The sequence below is a fragment of the Bidens hawaiensis genome, unplaced genomic scaffold, assembly GCF_021521415.1.
Source record: "Bidens hawaiensis isolate Kalapana, Puna unplaced genomic scaffold, B.hawaiensis_p1.1 tig00065706_1, whole genome shotgun sequence".
Taxonomy (NCBI): Eukaryota; Viridiplantae; Streptophyta; class Magnoliopsida; order Asterales; family Asteraceae; genus Bidens; species Bidens hawaiensis.
In genome coordinates this window covers 36011-47324 of record NW_027501688.1, presented here as the reverse complement: position 1 = coordinate 47324, position 11314 = coordinate 36011, and the positions used below count along the sequence as shown (strand labels likewise).

The 11314-nt window shown below is 36.3% G+C and overlaps 2 protein-coding genes across 2 annotated transcripts; one reads left to right on the top strand and one right to left on the bottom strand.

Annotated features, from left to right (window-relative positions):
- Window positions 1–1740: 1740 nt before the first annotated feature.
- On the top strand, window positions 1741–3409 carry LOC143604542 (uncharacterized). The gene is made up of 2 exons (XM_077080984.1): window positions 1741–2109; window positions 2453–3409. Exons 1-2 carry the CDS (start codon window positions 1928–1930, stop codon window positions 3036–3038), a joined length of 768 nt encoding a protein of 255 aa, XP_076937099.1. The 5' UTR covers window positions 1741–1927; the 3' UTR covers window positions 3039–3409.
- A 21-nt stretch (window positions 3410–3430) lies between these two features.
- On the bottom strand, window positions 3431–4731 carry LOC143604543 (uncharacterized). The gene is made up of 2 exons (XM_077080985.1): window positions 4570–4731; window positions 3431–3638 (listed from the first exon to the last, which is right to left on the bottom strand). Exons 1-2 carry the CDS (start codon window positions 4711–4713, stop codon window positions 3483–3485), a joined length of 300 nt encoding a protein of 99 aa, XP_076937100.1. The 5' UTR covers window positions 4714–4731; the 3' UTR covers window positions 3431–3482.
- Window positions 4732–11314: the final 6583 nt, after the last annotated feature.

The following is an 11314-nucleotide window of genomic DNA, read 5'->3' as shown; positions in this document are numbered from 1 at the left end:
TGTCAACGTTTAGACCAGCTGACATATTTTGATCTTTGATGGATTGGATGGGAGGGAAACGTTTGTGTGTAGATCTAACAGGTGTTTTACCCATTGTGAGCTTTGGGGAAGTAATGTTTTTTCACAGTTGTCAAGCTGTGTTAAAAGCTACTTCATGCAAAGTAACCTAACACAAGAAATTATACCTTGAACCCAACACGTGTGTATACCATTGTATTTGATACTTTTGGTTTCCTTGCATTTGAGTTTGCAAAACTACTTAATCATGTTCAACGGGTCATGAATAATAATGTAATAACTCCAAGATCTATTAACGTAACTTTTAAATGACTCCAAAGACTAGGACGTAGCTTGTTACTCTTTGATGAAGCTTTAATGAAAGAAAAAAATAATCAATTTACCTCATATGCAAAGAGCTGATCATATAATTACAAAAATTAATGTTGTTTTCCGATTAATTTGTTTGTCACAAATAGTGAAAGACGTCACTGTATAGAACTAAGTTCCCTTTTTAAACAATAAATAAACCCCGTGTTGAAAAATATAAGATCCACTGTGGCCAAAGTTCACACTAATTACTACAAATAAGATATGTACTTAATTAGTGTTTGACCGATGAAGGTGACAAATTAGAGTGTAGGTGCATGAAGGAAATCATTAGGAGACAAAAAAGAAAAGGAAGATATAAACTAATATAATACTACTCCGGTAGGTGGCAGGTGGTGTGTTCTGGCGGCATGGTTGTGACGGTGTTGGTTATTGAACTGTGGCTACATGTTTACTCTTCTAGAAAGCCAAAATCTGAAGGAACAAACGACAAATTAAGGAAGACTTGTTTTTCAAGTCAATGGATGACTAGCTAGTACTATGATGACCCAAATCTCCTCTAAATTCAGTGGGACCCATCTTGTCCATCACTTCACTTTATCACCGGCCACCTGAAGATATATAAGTCAATATAGTATTAGTGATGGATATTGCTTGGGATGACATCAATCGAATTTTGAGGCATTTGAGTTAATTGAATTGGATTAATAAAAAATACGGAGTATAGGTTATTGGATTTTAATAATTTTAACTTTGACCTATTGGCTAGGATTAATCACAACTGAAGAAAAGAAATGTTTTTTGACGATCCTAACTTTCAGGTTTCAATATGTTTTCTTCCAGCAACTGAAAAGTAACCTTTTGATTATTAGGTTTTCTGGTACGTCTTCTAGGGCGATTTCGAGTATGAGAGAATGTTGTTGAGAAGTGAAGAAGAAAGCCTAGAAGTGTAGTTTTATTATTATAGTCGTTTTTTGAACCAGACGTGAGAACTATTATTTATAAAAATAAACTAAAAAAAATTGAATTATACAACCAATTAAAAGTAAATATGTAATAGTGGGAAAAAGCTAATGTAACGCCTGACGAGCATATGTAAAAACTATGAGGAAACTTCCTCCGCTCTTACAAATATATCTTTGATAAGGGAGACAAAAAAACAAATGACAAAAAGATGATATGAAAGTTCATGCAAAGATCTTAAACCTTGTACATGCCGACAATTCTTTTTGTCAAATATCATTTGACCAATTACTAATGTCAATCATTGTCACATATTTATCACGGTTTATCTCACACATAATTATCTTATACAGTTATCTGCTTTTAAAAATGAATAAAAATAGTTATATTATCCTATATATATATAATTTGGTGTCACAAGAATAGGCACCTACTCAAAACACAAAATTAAATCTTTCCAAAAAATTAAACCAAAATGACAGGAGACACTTGCCATCTTAAACGAAAGATTAAGAAAGGTTTATGGAGTCCTGAAGAAGATGAAAAACTCTTCACCTACATTAACAGATTTGGTGTTGGCAGCTCATGGGCTTCTATTCCTCATCTTGCTGGTCTCTCTTTCTGTCTCTAGATATACATGTCATATAGATATGTGTATGTATGTTTTCAAACTTTTGATTTACAACCAGGATTGCAAAGGTGTGGAAAGAGTTGTAGGCTTCGATGGCTAAACTATTTGAGGCCTGGTATCAAAAGAGGTAGCTTTTCGCAACCTGAACAAGATATCATACTTCTCCTTCGTCGACTTCTTGGAAACAGGTTTGTAGAAGAACGTTCAATGCATAATCAATTTTAAGTAAAAAGTTGTGATAAACGCATAAAAATTTGCACTTGTTTGCTTTAAGTATGATACATAAAACGGCTATATAACCATTTACCGGCTCCATTTATCTGCCACTTCATCTTACCAACACTTGTGTAGTGGGGTGTTCAATACATTATCAAATTTTAAGAAAGAAATGTGAGAACCACATAAACATTTTTAATTGTTGTGTTAGTTATGACACAAAGCGTTTATGTAACCATCCAACATAAAATTGGTTTTGATTAGAAAACAAATTGTGTTTTATACTATCTTAAATTCTTGAATCTGACACCACAGGTGGGCTCAGATTGCTAAAAACTTGCCTGGAAGAACAGACAATGAGATCAAGAATTTTTGGCACTTGTGCTTGAAGAAAAAGTTGATTAATCAAGGGTTTGATCCAAACACCCATGAACCAATTCCCATCCCTAAAGAAAGTCACAAAAGCATTATTTCAAGTGCAATGACAGTTGAACTACAGGAAGCTATTCATAAGAAAAACAATGACGAGTTGACATTAGAAGATGATTTCATGAAAAATATCATTTTTTCAGACGAACTTGAGATGGGTATCGATTCAATGTGGTTTGATTGCAATCTTTTTGCTCGATATGATCAAATGAGTAGTGAAAAATCATCACCAAGTTTTGATTTTTCTGATACTCTGGCTTCAACTACAATGATGGATATAAAAGAGGAATCAAGAGAGAGTTCAAGCTGTACCAACTATTCAAACTTGAACAACCTTTCTGCAGAAATCTTTAAGCATGACGAATGGAATGCAAGTAAATGGCAAGAATTGCAGAATGTACAAGTTTCAAATGCAAGAGATTCGGATACTTTGCTATCAGAAAATCTTCTAGAAGCGTTTTTCACTAATTGATAGACGACAATCACGAGTTCAGTAATACTAACAGGTCCTCGATTGACATCATGAAATTAAATAAAACTCGTGTCGAAGGGCATGAAGATTCTATAATATGTTTTGAGTGTGTTATTCATATTAACTTTGGATCTTGTTGTAGAGCTACAAAAAGGAATTGTGTGTGATTGGTTAAAAGGGTTAGTGTAACATCTTCTTTGAAGGTTATGTATCGACTATGAATAAATATATCTTGATTGGTTCTCTTATAAAATAGTGATTAAAAGGGTTATTGTAACATAATTGTGTTAAGAAGTATACATGTTTGCCAACTTGTAAAGATTGGATGGTAGATTTAGATCATTGCGACAATATTAACGAGGAAAAGATAACGAATGTTATTTATGTAATGGAGCCATGATCTATTAGTAATAGACAAAACTTTTACCTAGTACAGAACAAAGATTAACTGGTTTCCTGTTCAAATTCATCTCCTTCAGACTCTTCTGCATTATCAGCATCATCGTCATCAGCTTCATCATCAAAGTCTTCTTTGTCATTCTCAACTGTTGTTTTCCCAATCACAATAAGGTTGTTGTTTATCTTCCTGATGTCATTGTACTGCAATAAAAAATTCATCACACATATTATTAGTAATATTATACGTGTGACTGATCTATACACAAGGCCGATTTGAGGCATCCTCAAGCAGAGTCAAGCTATCATTTTGATAAAATGTGCACTCCAAACGATGATGAGTTATTTGACTTATTTAACAGATGATTCGGATTTACTCTTGAAACGCATTATGATTTAACTCAATTACCAGCAATCAGGACTCAAAAAGCTACTGCATGATAATCTGAAACGGAGCTGTAACGAGTTGAGCCGAGTCAAGGCAGCGTGAGTTCAAGCTGAGCTCAAAATAAAACGAGGCAGCTCGTCTCAGCTCTAGCTCGAGCTCAGAGTTAAACAAGTCTAAGACCGAGCCGCTGAGCTTGGCTCAAGCTCAAAATGAAACGAAGCAGCTCGGCTCAGCTCTAGCTCAAGCTCGGAGTTAAATGAGCCTAAGACCGAGCCATGAGCCGAGATTGGCTCGGTTACAAAAATGAGCCGGCTCGGCTTAGATCGTTTCAAATCAAGTTTTTTTAGCTAGCTTTATTCGAGCGATCTACGAGTTTTTTGAACAGCCGAATATTCTGAAACCTAACTAAAAAATACACATTAATCCAATACTAATTTCAACAGAAACCTGCTATTAAACCATACATCTAGTCCATCTAGAGTTCAATTATGCGTCCAATACTCGTTCAACATACTCAATTAGGGTTCAATAACAGTTCAAAACATAGATCTGTTCAAAACACAATTAGGTTATGCTTTCAATAACAATTCAAAACACAATTAGGTTTTCGCACATGAAACCGAATCATGATGATACGGCAATTGAACTAAAGGAAGATCGAATTCATATCTAAAATTCATGAAATCACGAGCATATACACGACTGATTGAATTTAAGAAATTAGACTGGTAAGATGTAGGGACGGACCTTTTCTTCGAGTTCAGATTCTTCAATAGCAAGGAGTAACTCTTCACTGTGTGGTTTAGGCCACTGCGGCGTAAGGAGGTGCGACGTCGGAATGATCCTCGTCGCCGTCGGAAACTGCGTCATGTACGCCGGAAACTGCAGCATCTTCAGTCGGTTACGGTGAGAATAGGGGTGGTTCAAATTTCAAATGCACATAATATAATTCTAAGTTGCTTGTTAAAATAATAATTATTATTAATCACTTTTTATTTTTTAATTGAACTAAAACAATATAGAAGAGACTTGGTGTTTCGCGTGACTCATGTTCGATTATTGTTCCTATCATATAGTTTCGACGACATCAGGTGATGATGAGAGAATAGACGAGAGGTGATGATGAGAGAATAGACGAGTAAGTGGCGTCCATTGGTTGGTACCTTGAAGTGAATGAGTTTTATCTCATTGCATTGTGGTGTCTTCAGGCGACTGTTTACGGGAGTTGGAATTAGGTGAGGGTTTTTTCCATATCAGAATGCGAGTGTATCCCGATTTGGTGAATTTAGCCAGTAGCTCATTTGAAGGATTCATTAACTGTTAAAAAAATATATATATACAGATTAGCCCAAGTGATTGATGTGAGAGACTTAAAGATTTCATTTAAAACGGGAGGTCTCAAATTTAAGTCCAACCTATGACAAAAAAAAATAATAGGGTTTCATATATATGTATGGTCGGTGGTCTCCAAGTACAGACTGATGGGTGGGCTGATGTATGAGCTTCATATTTTGGGACGTGCCAGCACAACACCCCACGGTTCCATACTCGAAGAAATGAAGATAATCGGATGGGTGAGTGACCCGTGATAATCTAAATGTTCATTCCAAAAAAAACTACGGGTTTGGTCCATTTGTTTAGCAGATTAAGAGAACTAAAGTGAGAAATAAGATTAGCAAATTAAATACTCCGTAATAGATTATCATTAACAACTTTCTTTAAACTAAATTAAGCCAATTCCTCATCTTTAAATTAGCCTTTCTCATGGGTTATTCCAACCTTGAGTCAAGACGTACAGGCCAAGGGACAATCTCAAATAGATAGTTTCTATAGGACGTAGGCCTCCCAAAAGGTAACAGATGCGTGCAAAAGTTTCCTCCGGATGGACAAAGATTGGCCCTCGAGTGCAAAGGCGGAATGAAGCTTTTAGACAATCTCATCTATATCATCTATGAAATTTGAACCTGAACTATCTTTACGATTTAGTATATTTGTATCATCGGCTCTTCTTATTTCTGTTGATTTGCGTCTAGCCGACCTAATTTATATTTCCGTCTTCTCTCTTCTTTTATTGCCATCCTGTCTTGTCCAACTTTGTAAAATGCTCTAAATTCTACTTGAGCATTCAAATATGGGTCACTACTTCGCTAATGGTTACTCGTGAGTATTTATTCTTACAAAATAATTGTTGCTAATTTACACTGAATTCACATAATAAAAAATGAGAAATTAGTAATAGTGACACTTGAAGTTAAGCAAATAATTTATGTCTAGTATTGAACATTATGTATAGATCATTTGGATTGTTTTCTGAATCATATAATTTTATTTTCAAATTAAAGTATTTCGTGAGTACCCAACAATTTGATATAATAATAAGTTATTTTCTTTTAAAATTCGGTGTATATGAAATAAGAACAAACGATTCCTTATAGAGTTTGAAGAATTACAACGGTCGAAGTGCAACGTTGCCACCCTTAAAAAATGTGTGGTTGTTGAGGAGTAATCGATGCAATTACATTAGTAGGAAAATAATATATGGAATTGTATCGTACCGAGGTTCTGAGTACCTACTGAAGAACAAGATGCTACCTCATGCTAGTTGTTACATAATCTTATCTGTTACATATAGACAGCGTTTTTACTACTTAACTAACTTGTTATTGACCTTTAGTACGTGACTTGGTTTCAACGAACTTTTAGAAGTAGTTGTACCGATCAGTAGCAAATTGCTACTTATTTCCAGTCACTTTTGAAGATCATTTTCCATGCAACTTTCTACCCCAACCACTTTGGAAGATCATTTTCAATTGCTACCGATTAACGTTACCTCGACCAAGGGTGTTTGCCCATATGGACCCCACAAGGGGCCAACCTCTTGAACCCGCCATGGTGGTGCCGTTTGGGATGACCATAATCTAGACGCTTCGCTTTTACAACTTTAGAAGCTTTTTAGTATCAAATTCATAATAATTATTGAACAAACTGTGTATTTCACATTTCCTAACTAGCTTGTATAAAATGTTTATTATGATTTATTTAATTTATTTGATTTATAAGTAAATCCTGATTACCCAAAGTAGCTAGCTTGAAGACACTATATATTTTAAGAAAACAAAGATGATAAATAAATACACTACAACATATGGTATCTGACCCGACGGCTTATCCCGACTCTACACAAGAAACTTAACACGCATGAAACGTTTTCACATAAAAAATACAAATATATATAATCATCCCATTAAAAGATTATAATATATATATTTTCTATATATTCATCAAGACACTTTATACTTTAATTAAGAGAAACTCATTAAACAAATGAAGTTGATTGTGTTATTTCCAACCAGTCCATGTGCAAATAACCCTCTAGCACATGCATTCCAATTCCCACATCATTCATCGTCCAAAGGATCAAAACCGGTAATATTCTCCCATTTGAACAATATGATCATATCAATAACCAATGCATCATGCTTGCTCTTGATGCTTCTTTCATGGCTCATGTCTTATGACAACAGCCACATGTGGTCTGTCATTCGGGTACTTGGGATAGTGTTAATTTTAGGTTTGGTGGTGGTTATGGTGCTAACCACCATTGTCACATGTATCACGGTGTTGGTGATGTTGGCCATCGCAGGGAAGCGCCGTCGTGTGCTGGTGATGGAAGGGCGGAAGATCACCGGATATGTGGCGATGCATTTGTTGAAGGTTATGCTTAAAGAAAGAAGTGTTGTTGCGGTTGCTTGTGCTACCGTTTTTAGTTCGGTAGCCATGGTTTGGGTTGCTTAAAGGTTTTGACCATACGTAACAAATTTATACTTTTGTTCATATATATTTGAGATTGTTTTTTGTATTGTTTCCAGAATAAACCGTCAAATTATTCGTGTACTTTAGTCACTTTAGCCATCTCATCTCTGTTTAAAAAATTTTCTTTTAGCATTTCCGTCATCATGGTTTCATTTTCTTGTAATTTCAGTCCAATTCATTAACTTCATTAATTACTTTTATTAAGTTAAACATAAAAACTACCAAAATCATCCATGTGGTTTGAACCCTTTTGCCATTTACTTTTAATCACTTCAACTATTAGTATTAATTTAAATATTAATATTAATTTTAAATTAATGTATTAAAAAAGTGAATGGTGTAAGATATGTATTGTTAAACTTTAGACAGGCGAATTAAGAACACCAAAGACGATATTGCATAAAACGTTTATGCGACTCTTTCCATTAATAAGAAAAAGAACAAATATTATCTACTCTTTCTCTACTCTCTTCCTACGTTAAACAAAAGAAACTTATGATGGGTTTATATAACACCCAATACCATACTCCTACTCAAACTAGGAAACATAAACATACTAGACTTCTAATTTATTCAATAATAAAAAAAAGATAATTATGACACCAAGTTATTCAACTTGGTCCCTGAACTTTGGATCTCCACCGAACCGCCCCTTGAGATCTTCCGTACCACCCTTATACTTTTCGTATTAACCATTCGGGTCCTTCAAGTTGGTGTTGCACCAAGTTTTACACTCCCTCTCAATACCAACTTCCATTGTTCCTCCAAGATCCTTCACACCTTGTAAAGCTCTCACCTCTTTGAGCTTAATTCTTGGATTCAACTTCATAACCCTACTTGCGGGTTTCTTCTTCCTGGTTACAACTGTACTCCCTTCGAGTATATCACTGTTTAGAACTTCATTTCTCGGTTTTAGATAGGAAACAACTTTTGCTTTCTCAACTTCATGACCAACTATCATGGTACTTAAAGCAATTCTTCCATCTTCACTTGATGCATGCTCCCTCTCGAACTTAACGCCTTCATTTGTTCGTTCATTCGGATCACCCGAACTTTGCATGAACCTCATACAAACTCCAACATCAACTTTGTTGGTTCGTTGATCTTCAACGTTTTCTATTCCACCGTGACAACCCGTAACATGAGACGGAGCTATCTCATCGTGCACTTCTTCCAACACGGTTTCTCTTTCGTCTTGTTCGGTTCCAGTCACGGTTACGTCTTGGTCAACCATATTTTCTTCTTCAACCATGATTTCCTCATCATATAGATTCAAAATAACAATAGATTATTCTATGGTTACCTTTAACGGACTCGACTCTGGCACTACTTCCTGACTTGTCCACCAACAGGAGTCTTCTTCAAACCATTCATCTATCAGGTTCGGTTTGAATTCGGTGTCAGCTGTGTATTTTCCTTGAACCTCGGCCATATTAGCCTCCACATCCCACGGTTCTTCTTCTTTAAAACAGCTGCATTACCTTCCTCCTTAGGCTCTCGACAGTATTTTGCCATATGCCCTTTTTGTCCACATTTATGGTACCTAAAAGAAAACTGTTTTGGTTGGTACCTTGATTCCTTTTCTCGGTTCTCTTCGTCCGATAAATCTTCTTCAGAGTTGTCAACCCGGCCCTTCCGGTTCCATTCTCTCTTCTTGGGTCGGTCACGTTTCTCATTCTCCCAATATTTACTCTTACCTTTCTCGCCATAACAGTTGTGATTTTTACTAAACCGATGCTTCTCCTTCCTTCCGACATACAAGGCTTCACTCTCGATTTTAATCGACACACCGGATAACTGTTTTGCCAAGGCTTCTTGTCCAGTAAGAATATTTTCGAACTCGGTAATACTCGGTTGGGTCGTACACCCTTGAATAGCGGTAACGAAGCTACGATACTACGGCCTTAAACCGTGGATGAGTATCCGCTTCATACGAGCGTCGCTAACCCAAGACTGTGGATCGAGTTCTCCAATCTCGCGACACAAATTCTTGACCTTGCGAAAATATTGTGCGATCGGAAGATCACCTTGGGGAATCGTCATTAACTCACCTTCAACTAGTTGCAATCGAGCATCGTTCTTCTTCGTGAATAAGGTCTCCAGCGTATCCCACGCTTGCTTTGGGTATTCGAGATCTTGAATGTGATCAAGAACATCATCATCCACTGTTATCTTGATGATAAACATCGCACGACCCGCTTTCACCTGCCACTTCCTGATACTACCGTTAATATCGTTTGCAGGTTGTCTCATCTCGATACCGTTCGTTACCTGCCAAAGATCTTGACCTTGAAGATACGATTTGATGCATGCCGACCGTTGTTTGTAGTTGATTTGACTCAACTTCTTGATTCCTCCTACCATCTGTAACTTTGCCATTGTTTCTGATTCTTTGATCTTCTTCGCCGCGACCAGATTCTTTCTTTAAAATAAAATAACAATTTTTTTTCTTGTCCGTTACCTTCTGATCCACGCAAAAGTAAGACAGTAGCAAAAGAAGTTGATGTCGGCTTCTTTCTTGATCAATAATGGCAACACAAAAGAAATTTAACTTTTTCTTGAACGTGGCAAACAATTATTTATAGCCCACCATGAAAATAAATGCCTTCTTGACCACAAATAAATCACAAAGTGAAATTTTGTCTTTTCCTGTGGTGGTGCAAATCGTAGGGTTTTAGGAATTGAACTTTGATCGAACACAAGTTTCTCTATGAACTTTACTCGCTTCTGGATACCTATCAAGGATGACTCTCAATCAAACTGTAGCCTCTTATTTACTCCTCAAAGCGATACTGAACCGTTTCTTGACCACGATCGGTTTCTTGGCCTCTTATGTCTTTGATTGGAACTACTACCGCAATCAAGACTTACCACCAATCGGAAACACGAGCCTGGATCGTTAGGCTCTGATACCACTTGTTAAACTTTAGACAAGCGAATCAAGAACGCCAAAGACGATATTGCATAAAACGTTTATGCGACTCTTTCCATTAATAAGAAAAAGAACAAATATTTTCTACTCTTTCTCTACTCTCTTCCTACGTTAAACAAAAGAAACTTATGATGAGTTTATATAACACCCAATACCATACTCCTACTCAAACTAGGAAACATAAACATACTAGACTTCTAATTTATTCAATAATAAATAAAAGATAATTATGACACCAAGTTATTCAACTTGGTCCCTGAACTTTGGATCTCCACCGAACCGCCCCTTGAGATCTTCCGTACCAACCTTATACTTTTCGTATTAACCATTCGGGTCCTTCAAGTTGGTGTTGCACCAAGTTTTACATGTATAACATAGATTGAGAGGGTGGGATGAAAAATGGAGAAGGTTATGATGTCCGAGGTGTAAGCGAATTGAGAATGATGAATGACGGATATAACACAGCCTAATACATATTCTGCGTTGATGTTTAAAGGCGAGGCTTTAGAATGGTGGAACACGTTGATCTTGAGTAGAAGAAGGGAGGTTATGTATAACATGTCATGGAACGAGTTTTAGGAGTTGCTGATGGCGAAATTCTGTCCGATGCATGAAACGAACCAAATTCAAACCAAGTTCTTGTCTCACAAGGTTGTTGGAACAAACCTTCGTGAGTATAACACTAAATTCCACAAATACTGTCGTCTGGTTCCCCAGCTGGTTACCCCGGAATCCAGCAAAGTTACA

Bases quoted from the DNA above. Each gene is read 5' to 3' on its own strand.
- LOC143604542 (XM_077080984.1), top strand. From the start codon at position 1,928: ATGTCATATAGATATGTGTATGTATGTTTTCAAACTTTTGATTTACAA. The intron at 2,110-2,452 runs GTTTGTAGAAGA...CTGACACCACAG, and splicing joins CGTCGACTTCTTGGAAACAG to GTGGGCTCAGATTGCTAAAA.
- LOC143604543 (XM_077080985.1), bottom strand. From the start codon at position 4,713: ATGCTGCAGTTTCCGGCGTACATGACGCAGTTTCCGACGGCGACGAGG. The intron at 3,639-4,569 runs GTCCGTCCCTAC...TTTTTATTGCAG, and splicing joins AATCTGAACTCGAAGAAAAG to TACAATGACATCAGGAAGAT.